At 41.7% G+C, this 21,069-nt stretch overlaps 1 protein-coding gene across 1 annotated transcript in view; it reads left to right on the forward strand.

Moving 5' to 3' along the window:
* Positions 1–14,788, forward strand: part of LOC308163875 (transcriptional repressor protein YY1-like) — a gene marked incomplete at its 5' end in the record, with an annotated part of 52,528 nt that extends 37,740 nt beyond the window's left edge. The window contains 4 exons of the mRNA XM_080538055.1: positions 11,313–11,475; positions 12,337–12,397; positions 13,906–14,064; positions 14,481–14,788. Coding sequence (XP_080394181.1) covers positions 11,313–11,475; positions 12,337–12,397; positions 13,906–14,064; positions 14,481–14,663 — 566 coding nt within the window. The 3' untranslated portion in view covers positions 14,664–14,788. The remainder of the gene's footprint in view (positions 1–11,312; positions 11,476–12,336; positions 12,398–13,905; positions 14,065–14,480) is intronic.
* Between the last annotated feature and the right edge of the window lie 6,281 nt (positions 14,789–21,069).

The raw sequence follows: 21,069 nt of genomic DNA on the forward strand, positions 1-21,069 counted from the left end.
GTCTCTAACATAAAATAATATGGAACGGAGTGAAATGGAGGCGGTTGCGCAAAGCAATTGCGCGCAGGAGAGCACTGGTGGATGCAAACAAAGTCTAAACAGTTGAATTTGGATGGAATTTATACCTATAGTGATATGTCAATGAAATATAATCAGTTTTACAGTCTGATACACGAGGGAGGACCCTCATCATACACGGGGGGACCCATGAAGCAGGGCTGTCTGGGGGTCCTTAAACGAGCATCAAACACTTAATTTCTTGCATTCTGGTGAATTGATATGCACCAATTTGTGACCTTTCTGCATCATGGTGGAAATGTCATTATTTATGTAAAGGAAAACACAATATTCAGGCACCAGATGATCAAAATATAGTGTAATATAATGCAATATAAGGCTCTCAGGCATTCTGTACTTTCAAATATGTATTCTCCTTGAGCAGTCAACATACTATCAGCTATTTCGCTAGCAAAAACGAAAGCTAACTTATTTGCGAAACAGCGCCCCCGCCACCACGTCGGCGCAATGCCGCAATTGCAGTTAGAAATGACAGAAATCAACCGTAGAAAATACGACCGTCAGAGTTTTGTTGAGAGCTGGAGGCGGCTAAAATATGACGGAGCCGGCCGCCTCATAATTCTCTATGCAGGAAAAACCCTGCTTGACACAGATCATGAACAAATTATTTCGTTTTCTCCTGCAGCTGGGCATCTACATTCTCTAATCCCCCATTGTTTCAATTCATCTGGTGCCTACTTGCGGACAGACTCACTGCGGGACACACCTCCTCCGCGATCACATTCATACATTTATTGACAAACTTCTTTGCCTTTAACAATAATAATCACTTGTGCACTGTTGGTTAAAAACCCTGCATTCTGAATCAACTTTTCTCTTTACCAACCGTTTGGCCATTTTTCATCTCTCTGAATTTTCGTTCTAGCTCGCGTGCACCTGCTATAGATCCGCATTCTGTGGGCGGGTGAAACTAACTAATAATGTTATTAATGAAAATAGTTTATAACTAAGGGAAATTTTAATTTGAAAGCCAACCTTTAATATCAAATACAGATATGATATGATTAAAACATATATTTAAAGTTTAATTTTCAAAATATGTTTCTGGCATTGTTGAGAGTGTGTGGGGGCGACATTGTTCAAAGGGCCGGTCCAAGTGTGGGGGTGGGCCGTGTACCCTAAGGCCGTAGTTTGGGGACCCCTGCTGTATATGGTCCCATCAGGATTCAAACCCACAATCTAAGCGTTGTTCAGTTATACTGTATATTGTCCCATCGGGATTCAAACCCACAATCTAAGCGTTGTTCAGTTATACTGTATATCAGGGGTCACCAACTACATTTGTCCAAGGGCCAGAATTTTTCGAAGCATACACTGTCGGGGCCGGACTTATATATATTTATTTTATTTCGGCATAATTAGCATATTATTGTTTAATATTTTCACTTTCTTACAAAATGTATGTTATTAATGGCTTATCAGTGTTAACAGACTCCTGACACCTATACTGCAGCCAGCCACCAGGGGGCGATCAAGATATTTTGGCTTCACTTCATTGTAATAATTTTCAGTTATCAATCAAGCAAAGTGTCACTCTCAAAGAGAAAACCTGAAGCGTAAAATTTACGTGGAAAAACGCAAGTACGCATTCATTTTGCCAACATTTAGTAACGCAAAACCTGTATGCCTCATCTGCACTGAAACAGTAGCTGATGAAAAACAATACAATCTTCGCCGTTACAATTATACAAGGCATGCAGCTTTCAGAGAATCATACCATGAGAAGTCATATCCTGAGACCCATCGCAGAATAATTGCAGAATCCAGAATATGGACATGCCAGTGGAATTATTAGCAGAACGTTATCTGAACGAGAGGGCAAATAGTGCATCTCTCCGGGCTGTCTGGGTTCTACAAGCATAACAAGCCATTTACCTCATTCATGTTTTGACTGAGAAGTTAGTTGTTATTTAAGTCACTGTAATGTGCATGTGAAAAAATAGCCTATAACACGAAATGTTAAACAAGAGCATGTGGGAAAAAACACGAAAAAACACGAAATGTTAAATGAGAGCTATGAGTTTGTCCCCATTCTTGCATGCGAATAGGCGCTACTTCTGCCGCATTCCATTTAAAAGACAGGAATTAGTTTCAGCTTTGCTACTATACTATACTCAGTGTTTCCCCTAGGTTTGCTGCCTTGGGGGGGTGGCATGGGCCGTGGCATGGACACCCCCCCCCCCCAGGGGGTAAGACCCTGCGACATACCAGCGTCATGTCCAGGGGTGTACTAACTTGTACATTAATGAATGAATGAATGAATGGTCTTTATTGTCATTGATATAGTACAGGTACCATACAACGAAATTTGGGAGGTGGGGCTCCCCTGGTGCTAGGAAAAAAAAACTAAAAACAAGAAGGGAAAAGAGCTGGTTTACATAAATAAAGGCTATGGTCACTATCCACTATACTATACTATACAAATAAAACACTGTGCTGTACTCTATGCTATGCTATACATATCCTAACATTTCCTATCTCTGAACCTTGTGTACCCGAGGGTTGTCATATTGCACATAGTGTTATTGCACATTAATTTAAAGTGTCGCAGTTTGCTGTTTTGAAATGTTCACAGTTGTGTTTCAGTATTGCACTTGATTACAATCTAGTAGCTGCCATCAAATTGTCTAGATTGTCCAGGGCCTAGAACCTAGGTCTTTGCTGTGTTCAGGGCCTGAATGGCCCTGAGGTAGAAGCTGAGCTTCAGTCTATCTGTCCTTGCGGACATGGTCCTGAACCGCCTGCCCGAGGGCAGCCGAACAAAGTGTTCGTTCCCAGGGTGGGATGGGTCTCTGGAGATCTTGGAGGCCTTCCTGAGGCAGCGTGTGTTGTACAGCTCTTCCAGAGAGGGGAGGGGGGCGCCAGTGATCTTCTGGGCCGATCTCACGACTCTCTGTAGCGCTTTCCTCTCTGCGGCTGTGCAGCTGGAGAACCACACGCAGATGCAGTAGGTGAGGATGCTCTCCACTGTGCAGCGGTAGAAGGTCACAAGCAGCTCCTGTCTGAGGTGGTATTTCCTGAGGACTCTCAGGAAGTAGAGCCGCTGTTGTGCCTTCTTGATGATGGCTGCTGTGTTGGTCTTCCAGGACAGGTCATCCTGTATGTGCACCCCCAGGAATCGGAGGGTTGAGACTCTCTCCACGCTCCCTCCATCGACGAGCAGGGGCTGGACCTCAGATTTTTTCCTCCTGAAGTCCACGATGATTTCCTGCGTCTTTGACTGGTTCAGCAGCAGGTTGTTAACCACGGTGGTGTCGTCTGCAAACTTTACGATGGAGTTGCTGGGGTGGACGGGGGTGAAGTCGTAGGTGTAGAGGTTGTAGAGGATGGGGCTTAGCACGCAGCCCTGGGGGGACCCAGTGCTGAGTCTGAGGGCTGTGGAGGTGTGGGAGCCCACCCGCACCCTCTGGGGGCGGTCAGACAGGAAGTCCTTGATCCATGCACAGATAGAGTGTGATAGTCCCAGGTCTAGTAGTTTGGTCACTAGCCTGTCTGGAAGGATGGTGTTGAAGGCAGAGCTGAAGTCCACAAAGAGCAGTCTCGCGTAGCTGTTCCCCCTCTCCAGGTGGGATAGAGTGGAGTGGAGAGTCGTCGCGATGGCGTCCTCTGTGGACCTGTGGGCTCTGTAGGCGAACTGGTATGGATCCAGGTTGGGCGGGAGGCATGTGACTATTGGGGCTTTTCCATCAGCAGCCCAGGTCGGTTCGTGTCAGGTCGGGTCGGGTCACTTCAGCCCGCTTTAGATCAGTTCTGGTTTTCCATTATACACAAACCGACCCGGACTAGTAGGAGGAGTAGACGATAGTAGGCGGAGTTACGCGTCACACGCAGCCTGGCAAAAAGCTTCCGGGTGTACACAGCAACAACAGCCGTGATTTTTTGGGAGAGAAAGAGAAAGAGAGAGAGGAAGCTATGTACACATAATAAAGTCATGTTTTTTGAACCCTTAAAACCACTGCCTTCACTTGTCTGCTTTATGAACTGTAGTATCATCATCGGGAAACGCCGACAAGACGCGAATCTACCGGCATTTGACTCATGAGTGAACGGCGAAAATGGCTGGACGGCACAGCAGCAGCAGTCATCGAGTTTACGGTTAAAAGCATAACTTCTCGGGGTGTCAGCGCGGTGGTTAAGGGCTCAAAATGACCGTATACCGATGGTGAAGTTAGCAAAGGAGTATTGTGTTTGTACCACCTCCACAGCCGGTGTTATTCACGGACAAAGACAGTGCATAATAGGGATTTTTGTGTTATGGTTGTTGTAATTAAAAGTTCTATGATGCATTGAAATGACATTAAACTAAGATAATACGATGGTCAGCATAATTTTTCGAATCTTTATTAATAAGCTATTACAGAAACTCTAGTGAGTATCAATGCTTCATTGAATGGAAAGTCCTATCTATTCCATTCAAAGTGTTTTAGCCTTCCCCCTTTCCACTGGTAATAAGGAATTGGCAAGAATAGATCGATATAAATAGATCAACATAATGCAGCACTATCATGCACAGATCAGCCTTAAAACATGTAACGTTATATATATATAACAGAGCGATGTATTTCTACGGAAAAGGCTGACTGACGCGGGCATTTGAATGGAATTCCCGGGTAGAAATATTCTCTGCCCCCGCTGTCAACACGACTTTCAACCAGCAGCAAGCGGTGCTGCGAGCAGCAGCGGCCGGGTGAACTCCCGGTTCATCGAGTTTACGGGTAAAAGCATAACTTCTCGGGGTGTCAGCGCGGTGGTTAAGGGCTCAAAATGACCGTATACCGATGGTGAAGTTAGCAAAGGAGTTTTGTGTTTGTACCACCTCCACAGCCGGTGTTATTCACGGACAAAGACGGTGCATAATAGCGATTTTTGTGTTGTGCTTGTTGTAAATAAAAGTTCTATGATTCATTGAAATGACATTAAACTAAGATAATATGATGGTCAGCATAATTTTTCTAATCTTTATTAATAAGCTATTCAGAAACTCTAGTGACATTTTCCTAGAGCGAATGTGGTATTTCAAGATGGCGGTTAGTGAAGAAATATATGGACATGGGATGACGATTTCCATTGACCAATCAACGGTGTGCAGCGTCACACGTCACACGCAGCCTGGCAAAAAGATCCGGATGTTAAAATGTAGTACCTGCTCTCGATGTGGAGCTAAAGAAGCGACCCGAACCGACCTGGGACGACAATGGAAAAGGGGAAAAGAAGCAGACCGAATCGGGCTGGCTTGCTTTGGCCTGCTTTGGCGCTGTAGTGGAAAAGGGCCATATGTGGGCCCGGACAAGTTTCTCGAAGCACTTCATGATGATTGGTGTGAGTGCCACCGGGCGGTAGTCGTTTAGGCAGCTCACCGTGCTTTTCTTCGGGACTGGGATGATAGTTGAGGTTTTCAGGCAGGGTGGGATGGTGGCCTGGGACAGGGACTGGTTGAAGATGTTGGTGAAAACCAAGCCGCCTCACGCTACTGAAACAGGAGATAGGCTCCTGCCCTATGGGCCATTAGGCTGGAGAACCATCGGTTCTTAAGGCTACTTACTTATGTGGTCTTGACTACCTGTCCACTTTCTCACCTGGTTCTTGCTCTCTCTCTCTCTCTCTCTCTCTCTCTGGTGCACCATCCTGCTCTCTCTCCTTCTCTCCCTCTCTATCCTCCTCTCTCTCTTTTGCTGTCAACCAAAAGGCAAACCTAACAACCAGAGTATTTATAATCTAATAAGAGGTATAAATTGATCCATATCAATTTATAACATAATTATAATTGAACATTGGATTGCTGTGGGCAATGCAGTCATATAATGTCATTTTGAAAAAAAAATCGTATGTCCAACTATAAAAAACAGAAATTTCCAATGCTTCAATCCACTGTCCATGTACTGTAAATATGCCATTATGGTATTACCATAAAGCCCAATTCTAGCAGAATAAGAAAGATAGTATATCTACTTTAAGTAAAATAATAAAGTGCATCCAGTTAGCTCTTTAGCTGGCAAGTGTGCAGCAGACTAGCCCATCTAATCACCTCTGAACTAGATAGTTAGCTTGCTAGTTCTTTGACACTATTTTACATACCATGGAACTTTAATCAGACACTTTCTAGTCATAATAATAACGACCAATTTGAACCAACTTGTTCTGTTAGAACACTCAGCAATTATATTTGCTAACGTTTCAACTTGCTTACTTTCATTTGCAGACATCTCACCCTGCAAAAACTCTCTCGCGTCGCGCGCACACATTCGCGCACAATCTTGTACGCGAGTGTGCAAGTGTGTCCAGCGCGAAGCGAAGTGTGGAGAGATAGGTTTGGCTATGCGAGACTACTGGCGGACTAACGTTACCAACGAGCCCATGGGCTTGCCACTCGCCAGATTCGGATTGGGTGCATTTAAAAAAAAGCTGATATTTTAGCCTACTTGTCAGATGTTTGGTGTATTCGTCTGTAATAGTTCCTCTTTCTTGGGGGGGCGGGGGGTTCCGTTGGCGGCCCGCCCCCCCAAGGCAATGGCAGGGGAAACACTGATACTATTATATACTAGTATACTATACTACTATACGGCTATTTAGATGCAAGGTTGGAGATTTGTAAATGAGTTGGTAGAACCATATGAATCTATGCTATGGACGCGTTCGTAAACTCTCTCTGAGAGAGTCAGAGCGTCCACGTGACTGCCTCTAGTCCAATCAAATTACTTGGTTCCATGATGACGTTGAATCCAGTGTGCGCTCCGACGAATTTACGAATGCGGTCTATATGTTCTAAACGGTATTTCCGTCCTCACATTTTCTGAATTCATTAATATTAAAAAACCACAAATATTCCACGGGCCCAATGGGAAGCTTTGGTGGGACGCATCTGGCCCGCGGGCCGCCTGTTGGTGATCCATGCTGTATATGGTCCCATCGGGATTCAAACCCACAATCTAAGCGTTGTTAGCACCATGCTCTACCAGCCGACCCTCAGATCCTCACCAAGTCCTATAGATGCATCATGGAGAGCCAACAGGGTCTGAGACAGCTTCTACCTACTACACACACACACACACACACACACACACACACACAGACAGCTTCTACCTACTACACACACACACACACACACACACACACACACACACAGACAGCTTCTACCGACTACACACATACACACACAGACAGCTTCTACCTACTACACACACACACACACACACACACACACACACACAGACAGCTTCTACCTACTACACACACACACACACACACAGACAGCTTCTACCTACTACACACACACACACACACACACAGACAGCTTCTACCTACTACACACACACACACACACACACAGACAGCTTCTACCTACTACACACACACACACACACACACAGACAGCTTCTACCTACTACACACACACACACACACACAGACAGCTTCTACCTACTACACACACACACACACACACACACACACACAGACAGCTTCTACCTACTATACACACACACACCAGGGTTTCCGTTAGAAAAAAATTGTGCCGGTCAACGTGTCCGGGAAGATTTCAATTTACCGGACAAACGTGAGATATTCCGGTCATCATATTAAAATGTAATATAGCTGTTTGTCGCGGTGATTACTGTTGTGTAGCCTATACAGTATATGCCGTTTAATGTCTATTTCTCATCCGATACGATTAGATGCGAGCTATATAATAAATATAATAATAGGCTTTCATGATTCGCATGCGCGCTATGCCATATGTCCAGCGCTGAACGCGCGCCACACTGGGAACTGAACAGACTGCATCGATCAATGAACGGACTCCACATTACGTTAACTGAAGTTTGTTAAATTGTTTGGGATTAATGTGAGTTTTCTATTTTCTCTTTCCAGTTTTACCCTTTTTTATCAATAAAACAACGTCACTTCTATAACCAGGTCTCGCTGGTTGGGAAGGCATTTTAGTTTAGCTGCCTGTCAAATCATACTTAATCGGACTTGCGAGTATGACAATGAGGAGAACATAACTGTTTATTGAGAAACAATTGATAGGCAGGCTGGGATACGTATATAACGAAATACCACAATGTCTAGATTTATAACATTTTATTTAGGGATGCACGATATGCATTTTTTCCCAACCGATACCGATACCGATGTTTACCCGCTTCTCGTGGCCGATAACCGATATGAGAACAGATATAATTTCACAGTTGATAACCTGTAGTTCATGCACACCTGAAGGTAAGAAAGGCTATGTAGTGAGCAAAGATTGATGATTTAATATTCCATAGTGATCTCACCAAATCTAACTTACATCACTATTGTTAACACAACAAAGAGAACACTTCTGACTCTTCAAATGTTCATTTATTATTTCCTCTAACAAACAGAATCTGTTATAGACAGTGCACAATGCTTTTTTTAGCCAAGATCTGGCCTCCTTTTATGAAAACAAAAAAGGCTCACCTAAGAGTAATTAGATCAAAAAAGTGTATCTTGTCTATCCCTGTAAATTGAAAATGCATATATAAAATATCAAAAAATAAATAAATAAAGTGCATCAGTCAATACAAAAATAAAGACTTTTAAAGAACCAAAAGTTTTATAGAAGTTTTACAGAAACTAGTGCCAAATGGCTGCTTAGTCTGCAGATAAACAGAATGACACAAGGCACATAGTAGGCTACACTAGTATGCTTAATAAAGCAACTGAAAAGGGCTGGGCTCTCGTATGCGAGTGGTGTAGCCCATATATGCATTGTGCGCATATTATGTGCATATACGACACGCGTGAAGCATTTCTGCGACACGCGCAGTGTTTCCTCTACATGCATTTATTGGTGGCGGGCCGCCACGATGGAATTTCCTCCGCCACGAATTGATTCAGTCCACAAAAAAAAAAAAAAAAAAAAATCTCCAAAAAAAAAAAAATGAACATTTTAGCTGATTAAAATATATCTGATCCTAGATCAGCGCTATAATGGATGTTGACTAAAAGTGCACCTAAATCCACGCCCATCTCTCTCTAACCGCTGATCCAAAATCAGATTAATGACATTCAGTTGACGACGTGACACAAGGGCTCCTGATTGGTCTAAATGTGAACTGTGGTATTATTGTTATTGTGTACAGGCCACCGTAGTGACATCCGGGGGGTATTCCATCAACATCGCTTAAGGGAAAATCCAGGTTTAGTCTGATGAATCTCGCGAGAGTTCTTACAAATATCCAGGCATATTCTGATAGGTCTCGCGAGAGTTATCAAAAATAAGCCAGGATTTTCCTTTAGCGACGTTGATGGAATACCCCCCAGGTCAGGTGGGCAGGTTACGACGAGACAACAAGAGACCGGTATTGTAGAGCTTACAGAGCGAGTTAAAATAAAGACACTTACATTGAAATACAGAAGGACTCACGTGTATGTTTAATAGAATAACACGACATGGTGTCAGAAGTCCTGTAAGTGAGTGTTAAGAGTTAGATCGGCCGACAAGTGTCATTTGAGCTCGTGACGGTGAGAAGGGAGAAGAAAAGATGGATGCTAATGCTAACGCGGGAGCAGCTGCAGTCCAGAGAACGGCGCCAGTTTCAAGTGCTACGTTAGCAGACATTAGCAAGTCAAAAAACGATTCTTATGTGCCGTCACTTTAGCAACGACACAGTATTGTCAAGGGGAAAAGAAGGGGAGACGATTTTTTTATTGACAACGGAATTACATGCTGGAAAAACATGCAGCTAAAATTCAGGGAACATTTGGACAATAAGAGACACACGGGAGAAGTACGGGAAAACAGGGCTCATGTGGGTCTCATCAAAGGTAAGAGTTTGTTTTCTTTAACTCAGCTGATACTCAGCTGTTTACCGAATGCTCCATCTGACTGTGATTTTACTTCTGTAATGTGGTGGGTTGACATAATTCACGCACGGAACTATAGGTTGAGAGTCTGAGACTATTGTTCCGTCCGTAGTACCCAAGTTGTTAAGACTGTTCTATTTACTGCTTGAGTGTGTTGTTGACAATCGTTCATGTCCTTCATTAAACGTTTAGCTTTGTCATTTGATACGCCGCCTACGACTACCATCTCTCTGCACTACAGTAAACAGTTAATCAGTAACGTTAGCCGCTTTTGTGCTCATGTAGGCCTACTTCGTATTATATTATAGCTGATGATCTTTGTGTGTTTGTATGTGACTGTCAGTCACAAGTTTATATTCTGTATATTCCTTTTTTTTTTTTTTGGGCCATCCTCTAGTTTTGGCTGTGATTAGAAAAAAAAAAAAAAAAAAAAAACGTTGTTTTGAGCGCGCGTGCGCGTTTCATGCGCGTGCACGCGAAAAAATCGCGCGCGCTGCGTGCGCGGTCACGGCCACCCGCCACCATTGTAAAAAATCCTGGAGGAAACACTGACGCGTTTCTGTTAACTGTTTTCGTTCCCTCATCGCTGTATTCAATGCCAAAATCATATTCCTTCCATACAGCGTGCTTGCAATGGTGAATCTTAAGGTGACTTATGAGATTCGTTGTGTTGTAACTCGTAGACCTTTGCCCTCCTCTCCGAACTTTTGTCGAACATGTATTGCAAATTGCAAACGCACTATCTGCCTCAGAAACTCTGAAGAATGTCACACCGGGGAAGACATGTTTCGCTCTCGTCTCTACACTGGGTGGCTGTACGCAGGCGCAGCAGCATGAGCGCGTCAACCGGAACCAGAAATATTTCCGGCTTCATATTATCGGCTCTATATCGGCTAAAATGTAATAAAACCGATAAATATTTAATAACATTAATTTCCCATTATCGGGCCGATAAATATCGGTGCCGATAATATCGTGCATCCCTAGTCTATATAACTTACTGTCAAGTCCGTTTTTGACTGCTTGTCAGGGTGGTCTAGTAGCGTAAATAGATATATTTGAGGCTAGCAACAACATGTCTGTAGGGATATGGCTGGTTAGCTGATCTCTAACTCGGGCTATGCTCTGCTGGGTATGTGAGACGAGGTTGGTAGGAGAAATGCAAAAATTCAGTTGAGAAATTCGCTGATAAACAGACGGTGTTGGTAAGGGCAGGGGACACAGTCGGGCGAATGAAGCATGCATGTTTCTCGAAATCGCAAACATCAACATCCAACCTCTTTAGTCATTCAACTACCGTAATACATTATGATAACTGCATGTTATTAAAATACAATTTTCATCCTCATGTATTCCCAGTGTTGTGTTTATATTATCGGTTGAGTCCCTACATTGTGTTCTAGATCATAAAAAAGACATTGACCATGAGTCGGTTGTGGAGGAGCAGATCATTGGAGAGAACTCCCCACCAGACTACTCTGAATACATGACTGGGAAGAAGCGGCCCCCTGGTGGCATCCCAAGGATAGACCTCTCAGACCCCAAACAGCTGGCAGAGTTCGCTAGGTGAGTGCGCCACCTAAACCCACCAGCCAGATGGAGGTAGGCTACAATAAATACACACACAGAAAAATGAATGACCATACAATTAGTATACATGCAGAAATACATCCGAAAACCACACTTTCATGTGATGTTTTAGAGGACACTAGGGCTAGTTTTTATCTGTAGTTTTCTCAAAGACCTGCTTTCATTGAGCAGACTTTGTAGCAGTATAATGTCAGAGGTAAACAACTTGTCACGGTAGTGAAAGTCAGGCCCAAGCGTAAGCTGACTGTCCCATGTCGATGTTGTGTTCTTAGCCCCTTCAGCTTCAGTAACAGTGAGGGTCGCTTTGGTCAGAGCCCAGTTCGGTAAGTTCTAGTCAGCTCCTACAGGAGCAGGCTTTCATACCTCCATGAACACATATATCAGGGTTCCCCATCGTTAACACTCACACAGACAGAGCACTTGGACACAGAGGGAATAAGTAAGCCTCACAGAACAACTTGCATGGGTGTTAGTTTATTGACACTTTACGGTTAACGTGTGTGTGTGTGTGTACACTAAAACCTCATTAATGAGATCATAGGACGTCATGTGGTGTTTGATTCTCTGTAGATGTGGCCGATAAAAGCTCACACTCCATATCGTCACCTTCTTAAAATAATGGCTTACGTCACTTTTGAGGAAAATTATGTTTTCTATATTATTTTACAAAATACAAACATTTACCCCCAAAAAACCTACACATTTTGGTTCAGTGTATTCTGTTTTTCTCAAAACTTTAAAATATGACTTTAATAATAAAATATAATATATATATATATAAAATATGACGTATGCCACTATTTTAAGAAGGTGACGATATCCGATTTGTTTTCACAGGATGAAGCCGAGGAAAATCAAGGAAGACGACGCACCAAGGACGATAGCCTGCCCTCATAAAGTAAGTCTCACCACTTTATCGAGAGCCTGTGGGAAGTATAGATCACCCAACTGACAGGACTGTTCAGCTGGCCTGGTGCGATTTCTTCCCCCTATCTAAACACATTGTTACTGCCTGGTTAATTTGCATAGAATATATGATTAGCAGAAATGATTTTATAATTTAAAGCAATATGCCAGACAGGGTTTCCGTTAGAAAAAATTGGCGCCGGTCAACGTGTCCGGGAAGATTTCAATTTACCGGACAAACGTGAGATATTCCGGTCATCATATTAAAATATAATATAGCTGTTTGTCGCAGTGATTACTGTTGTGTAGCCTATATATGCCATTTAATGTCTATTTCTCATCCGATACGATTAGATGCGAGCTATATAATAAATATAATAATATAGGTTTTCATGATTCGCATGCGCGCTATGCCATTATGTCCAGCGCTGAACGCGCGCCACACTGGGAACTGAACAGACTGCATCGATCAATGAACGGACTCCACATTACGTTAACTGAAGTCTGTTAAATTGTTTGGGATTAATGTGAGTTTTCGATTTTCTCTTTCCAGTTTTACCCTTTTTTATCAATAAAACAACGTCATTTCTATAACCAGGTCTCGCTGGTTGGGAAGGCATTTAGTTTAGCTGCCTGTCAAATCATACTTAATCGGACTCGGGAGTATGACAATGAGGAGAACATAACTGTTTATTGAGAAACAATTGATAGGCAGGCTGGGATACGTATATAAAGAAATACCACAATGTCTAGATTTATAACATTTTATTGAAAAGTGCAACATTCTCATATTCGTTGCTCCTCTCGTGAATCCGTTATTCCTCCCCGATTTTTTGCACGGTGAGCAGAACATTTTTCCTTCCCCATCTAAACGCTAGGCAGGCTATTACCGCTGTTTCGCGGAGTCATCATCATGCCGGCGTCAAATCATATAATAATAAAATAAATATATAGCCTGTAGTATATTGCTATGTTTAGCATAGATCTGGGATTGATTGCTATTGCCTCCGTAGCATTACATCTTGACAATGTTATCATCGATCGACTAGTGTGGTCTAGTTGTCGTTGGGATGCTGAATAAAGACGCTCGTTGAACGTTGCTCCAGAGACCAGAGTATTATTAATATAAAGTGTATCTTGTAAGTTAGAGAACAACAAGACACAACATAGCCTATATATTCGTCTTTTTTAATATAGAAGGAATCAGAATGTGACAATTAAACTTTAGCGAATTGTATTCAAAATGTTTTCACCGGACATTATGACCGAAGAGGTTTAAATATGTCGGACTTCAACATATTTTACCGGACAAAGACCGGTAATTACCGGTTAACGGAAACCCTGATGCCAGATGTATACTAGTAACACAAATCATATGGATTTATTCTTTGTCCCACCCATTCTATTTCTATGATACTTGTCTAGTTTGATCCCTTGTGTATTGATATGTGAAAGACCAAGTGGATGTGTTAACCCTATCATGGTCTCTGTTGTTCTCAGGGCTGCACTAAGATGTTCAGGGATAACTCAGCGATGAGGAAGCACCTTCACACCCATGGACCCCGTGTGCACGTCTGCACGGAGTGTGGCAAAGCCTTTGTAGAGAGCTCCAAACTCAAACGCCATCAACTCGTTCACACAGGGGAGCAGCCCTTCCAAGTATGTACCTACACTCACACACACAGACACACTCTGTTAGAAACTCTGAATCGCTTTTATTACATCTCAATGTACAAGTACACAAGAGTAACATTCCATTGGCTTTGGTTCCTCAACATTTACATTGCAGTATCAAGATACAAAATTACAACAGTAAAGTAAATAATTAATTATAAAGTAATAAAGTGATGGTAGTAGCCAATCGTACTGCAGTGGATTCAATAGTGCAAAAATGCTGTGCAAAGTACGATGTAAGATGTAAGATGAAGTATAATATAATACAGTACAAGTAGTTAACTCTCACACAGGGGAGAAGCACTTGAAAGTACACTCCCCTCCCCTCGTTAACACACATAATTACACAATTTCTATGTTCTAACACAAGTCTCCTTTCTCTCCTTGCAACCTATGAGCAGTGTACTTTTGAGGGCTGTGGGAAGAGGTTTTCGCTGGACTTTAACCTGCGCACACACGTGCGGATCCACACCGGAGACAGGCCGTACGTCTGTCCCTTCGACGGCTGCAAAAAGAAGTTTGCCCAGTCAACCAACCTCAAGTCCCACATCCTTACACACGCCAAAGCCAAAAACAACCAATGAGGACCCTCCTACTAGCTCAAAGTCCCCAACCCCCACAGCAGCATCTTAGCAACACACAAGAAACTTTTTAATAAAAACTGAGAAGACAGAAAATTCAAAGAAATTCAAAAGGTACTGAAATTCTACCAGTCCTTCCCCTGTTGTATTGGCTGAAGAATACAGTGGCACTGTGTTACACCCCCCCCCCCCCCCCCCCTCTCTCTCTAGCTGTCGCAGTGGCATGTTGTTGCCGGAAAGATGGAACTCATGGACAAGCATCAGAGTCTATTCTTTTTACCACAGGGTTGAAAGATGGGGCAATCTGTTTTCAATTAATTTCACTGGTCTGCATTGCTGCATAGCTTTTAATTTTCTATTTTTCCAAGTGTGCATATTGTACACTGCTTTTGGTATATGTTGAGTAAGACAATTATTTCCTGAGTATTCAGATCTGCTCACCGTTTGAGATATGACATGAGTTACTGTATCACATGCTTCATACGTGTTTTATGTAAAAAGTTCTGTTTTGTTTGCATTTTCATCCCTACTTTGGTTGTACTGCTCTAAACCTGAAATAATCTTGTATACCTGTATTGTATGACTGTATTGAAGTTATGTAGACATTGATAGAGGTGTGGTTTAAAGTGTTAACCAATTTAACTTTTAGTCATGAGTTGCATTCTTTTTTTATGGATTGTCCTATGAACGGAGAAACGTGAAACGTTGACTCACTTTGAGCCTGTCTGTTGGAGTACTCGACACACGTGAAATCGACTGACCATCAGTTTCTTTGTTAGAATGTATTGTACAGGCGTCAACCATGAACTTCCTATGTTAATATTTACACCCATGTATTTCAATGGCCCACAATAAAAGGGTCATCCTGAATCTGTTTATTACATCTACTGTCATTATTTGTATTACAATTCAGTGGTGGTGTTACACGCATTTTAGATATGTGTTGAATTATTCGGTGATGGTTTTATTAAATCATTAGATATATGGAATACCGTACTTGCCCTTTTTTTACAAGCCTAATTCCATATTGGCCCTAAATTCAAGCACTTGCATAGATCTGAAGGGATTGGATAGGGGTACAACTACTATGGTGAAAATTAATAAAGAGGATAGTGGATATCAGCATTAGGGATGCACGATATGCATTTTTTCACAACCGATACCGATACCGATGTTTACCCGCTTCTCGTGGCCGATAACCGATATGAGAACAGATATAATTTCACAGTTGATAACCTGTAGTTCATGCACACCTGAAGGTAAGAAAGGCTATGTAGTGAGCAAAGATTGATGATTTAATATTCCATAGTGATCTCACCAAATCTAACTTACATCACTATTGTTAACACAACAAAGAGAACACTTCTGACTCTTCAAATGTTCATTTATTATTTCCTCTAACAAACAGAATCTGTTATAGACAGTGCACAATGCTTTTTTTAGCCAAGATCTGGCCTCCTTTTATGAAAACAAAAAAGGCTCACCTAAGAGTAATTAGATCAAAAAAGTGTCAAAAATAAAGTGCATCTTGTCTATCCCTGTAAATTGAAAATGCATATATAAAATATAAAATAAATAAATAAAGTGCATCAGTCAATACAAAAATAAAGACTTTTAAAGAACCAAAAGTTTTATAGAACTTTTACAGAAACTAGTGCCAAATGGCTGCTTAGTCTGCAGATAAACAGAATGACACAAGGCACATAGTAGGCTACACTAGTATGCTTAATAAAGCAACTGAAAAGGGCTGGGCTCTCGTATGCGAGTGGTGTAGCCCATATATGCATTGTGCGCATATTATGTGCATATACGACACGCGTGAAGCATTTCTGCGACACGCGTTTCTGTTAACTGTTTTCGTTCCCTCATCGCTGTATATTCAATGCCAAAATCATATTCCTTCCATACAGCGTGCTTGCAATGGTGAATCTTAAGGTGACTTATGAGATTCGTTGTGTTGTAACTCGTAGACCTTTGCCCTCCTCTCCGAACTTTTGTCGAACATCCCAGTGAGCAATTTTACGTTGATTAGACGTCTAAACAACGTCTAAATGGCCCGTAGACGTCTAGGCCAAATCGAGGCTAAATATCGGCCATTTTGGATATTTAAAAAACGTCTATGTTTAGACGTTGAAATGCCGTTGAAACATAGACGTTGTTTCCCTTTCTATGTTTCAACGGCATTTCAACGTCTAAACATAGACGTTGTTTCAATTTCCAATTTAGCCTAAATTTAGCTTAATTATAACCTAGACATTGAAACACCGGTGTTTAAACGTCTAGGCTAAAACAAAGCCAAATGGAGGTGAAATGGAAACGACTGTTTCTATAGGCATTTCAACGGCAGACTATATATAGCTGTTGAAATGCAGTTTAAACAGACGTTTCAATTTCCAATTTCACATCAATTTAGCTTTGTTATAGCCTAGACGTTTAAACACTTAGTATAAGTAGACAAATAACATTTTCATGAGTAATAAGTAAATATAAATAAGGAAATATGAATAGGAACATGTATTTATTTAGGGAACTAGTAAATACGAAATAAAAATAAGGAAAAAAGAATATTAAATATTAACAATGTTGATTGTTGTGGAACATTTAACAACATAATAACAACATATTTAACAACATTTAATAACATAATAACAATGAAATAGGAACATTTAACAACATATTAGTATTTATTGACAGTTATGGAGACAACATTTAGGTTGGGTTATTCTGTCTGTAGCCAGCACCGCCCGTTCTGCCTGGGGCCTGCTTCAGGTGATCTCCAATGCTCGCCCTTGCCTCCACCTCTGTGACCTTTTTTAGGTTCATGACAGCTTCTGTAATTAAATAAAGCAAAAGAAAAGTTATTTTCACAGAAGAATCCCATTTAAAACTTTAAAAAGCAAGAGTAAAGAGCCAGATAAATTGTGGATTGCCTACTATGTGCCAAAGAAAATGTAATATGCTTGAATGTCTGGTGCCCTGTAGCTCTTGTTCCTATAGTGAGCAAATGTTTGACACTCGCCACAAAATAATCTGTAGTATGCTACCACCCACCCTAGACCCCCGTGTATGGATAGTAGAGTTGAAGCCGTTGCTATAGACAACAAACCTTTAGTGTAGGGCTGCCACGATTAGTCGACTAGTCGCGACGACGTCGATTACCAAAATCGTCGCCGACATATTTGGTAATCGACGTCGTCGCATGTAAAAAGAATGTAAAATATACAATTTGCAAAGCTGAACTCGCTTATCATGGCAGCACGTCTATGATGCGCGAGCATCTAAAAAGGAAGCACGTTGTGGCAGATGACGAGGAAGACGATGGCTCGTCTCGGTAAGCTAGTTAGCTTGTTATTGGCTAACGATATCGTTACGTTAAAAGCCTTCTTACATTATTTTACGTTATGTGCTGTAGGAGGAGGTGGTAGAAAAGTTTGACATCTCGCCTGCCAAAATAACGCACATTAGGGGCGTTTCCCCACACTATCTAAGCTGGCAAAATCTTTTCTGTGCATCCCTGCAACCTCCACCCCATCCGAGAGGATCTTCTCTGCAGCAGGGAACATCTGCTCTCAAAAGAGAGCAAGCCTCTCTCCAGAACATGTGGAAATGCTGACTTTCCTCGCTATGAATGAATAGTCCACACAGGAGAGAAACAATTTCTTTGCTCAGTCTCCTGCACTTTTCTTTGTTATGTTATTTGATTGAGACCAAACCTTTTCTCTACAAACATTTCTTTTTGTGAATAATTGCTCTTTTTTAGTTGCCTTAGTGCCTACCTCATTTTATTTTGCAGCACTATTCAATACATTTAAAATGTATGTTTGATGCCAGAGATGAGTGAAGCAAAGCAAAACTTTTGTAATCTGTACAAGTATTTATTTTTGTTTTTGTATTCTTTTGGTTGCCTAGTGCCTAGCCTACCTCATTTTACTCAGCAGTTTGCACTCTCTACTACTCTTTACATTACATTACATGCAAGTGATGCCAGAAATAAATCTGCAAAGTTCATTAAAATATCTATTTTTGAGTGAACAATCACTTTAATTGTCTTTATTTTTAGTTAGCACATGCCTACAACAACAACTAACAACGTCAAGCTAAATTTAGAAGCTGATTTAGAAGATGATAGCTAAATAAGAGCGATTGAGTAATTGTGCGATAAGCTGTAATTTATGATCCGATTAGTCGACTAATCGTTAGAATAATCGGTGACTAGTCGACTATGAAAATAATCGTTTGTGGCAGCCCTACTTTAGTGCACACCTTTTTAATCAAGTCAAGTTAGCTGATGACGGTGCAGGCCTGATCAACAACAACATGGCGGCTTACAGTACAGAGATCAAAGTTCTAAATTGGAATCGAATTCATAAGTGGAAAATTCTAATGCATTTAACCAGGTTTGATGTGTGTTGAAGCAGGCGCGGATCTATGGGTGGGCCTGGGTGGGCCCCTCAACCAAAGCTGGTAACATTCCCTACTACCACTGTAATAGATGGGAAATCGCGCTCCTTCAGTAGAAATTGGTACGAGAAGTTCAAGTGGATGGAAAGAAAGAGACGCTATTTTTTGTAAAGTGTGTCGACATTTCCCAGAGGCGCACACGGAGTTCACTTTTATAAGAGATGGATACAAAAATTGGAAACGTCTCCGGCAGGCCTGTGACAAACACGAGTCTAGCAAGCCGCATGCTGTTGCCCTCACCAAGTTGGATGGGCAAAGCCATGGACCCCAAAGCCGTGGGACAGTGTTAAATCAAATGCACGGTGATGCCGTTTCATTCATAGAGCGAAACCGGCAACACGTTAAAGTTGTGTTAGACATTGCTATGTTGTGTGCCAAGTTGGAAATTCCACTTAGAGGTCACAGAGAAACGGAAGAGGCGCTCAATAAAGGTAATTTCTTGGAGCTATTCAAGTTCATGTCAAAATATGATCCAGAAATTGAAAATAGACTGAAGGAACTGCCTCGAAATGCCACGCTCCTAAGCCATCACATTCAGGATGAGCTGCTTGAGGCTGCAGCCTCACTGCTAATTCGAAAGATAAAGTCTGAACTGCATGAGCAATCCACATATTATGCCATACTTGCGGATGAGTATAAAGATCTATCCAAGCGCGAGCTAGTTGCTGTCTGTATTCGATTCATTCATGGAGGGGTAATTAAAGAACGAGCAGTAGGCTTTGTGGAAACTGCGGAATTGTCTGCTCAAGGAATATCACAGAGGATCCTAGTGTGTATTCGTTCATTTATTTGTTCATACATTCATTTATGTACCTATATATTTATTGTTAATTCTGTCAGACTTGGTCCTCCATAGTTGATGGTTATTGGTTAATTCATTGAATTGCGTGCGCTTGAATGCCTTGCGTGTGTGTATTATAATAACTTGTTTGGCTGTCCGTTGCATTGGGTAGACAGGTACTTTATTTATTTTCCGTTCGTTTCATGGTCTGCATAGTGATCTCCTCCAGTCCCTGCGAATATTTTGCGTGTGTGCATGCGTGTTGGTCGTACCCAAATGTTTCGAGCACCCACGGGCAGAAACATAAATTGGCGCCTATGATCGCGAGCCCGGTTGTGTTCCATCCATCTGGCTGCTCATACATAGGTCTAAAACGTGCGGTGATGAGTTTCACTCAGGCCCACCCAGATTTTTCCAGGCCTACCCATCAGCCACTTTCTGTATCCGCCACTGTGTTGAAGATCAGATGTCTGTGAGCACTGAAGACAGCTGGTCTGCACAGCGCTTCACAGAGTACAAACCACTTAACACAAACTGATAAAACTCCATATAGCCATGTAATTACCTCATTGACAATGTTGTTACTAGTTATAGTACTATACCGGTATAGAGGTTATTAACTTACTATACGGGTATAGAGGTCTTCATGTCAAATATAAGGCTTTTGTTTTGGACGCATCCACCTACTTAGTGATGATGCCGGTAGGTATATTTAGCCAAAAATAGCTAGCTAGTTAAAAACAAGAAGACAGAGTGGTCTTGGAAGTTATATAACTCCACAATGTTGACATATAGAAAAAGCAAACAAGCCAATGCTAAGCCGAAAGACTTGATAAATGTTGATAAAAAGAGTAGATAAATGTTAGTATAGCTGAACTAGCTAGCTCACCCTGGGAGAGGTACTGCAGCGCAGACAGGAACGGGTCAGCCTCATTCTTTCTTCTTTTTTCCACTCGCAAACTTCTGTTACTAGTTCGACTAGAAACGGACAGATTGCTCTCAGACGATGAAACCAATTCTGACCTCGACAGGTTAGACATAAATCGTGTGGAATTTATCATTTGTTATGAACGGAATGCAAATGATCCGCCATTATCACGTCCACTGTGTTTTAAATGTTTTGTAATAATGCTCATTTTAATTGAACTGCAAAAAACACAGGCCACA

The sequence above is a fragment of the Nansenia antarctica genome (assembly GCF_963989245.1).
Source record: "Nansenia antarctica genome assembly, chromosome: 8".
NCBI lineage: Eukaryota > Metazoa > Chordata > Actinopteri > Argentiniformes > Microstomatidae > Nansenia > Nansenia antarctica.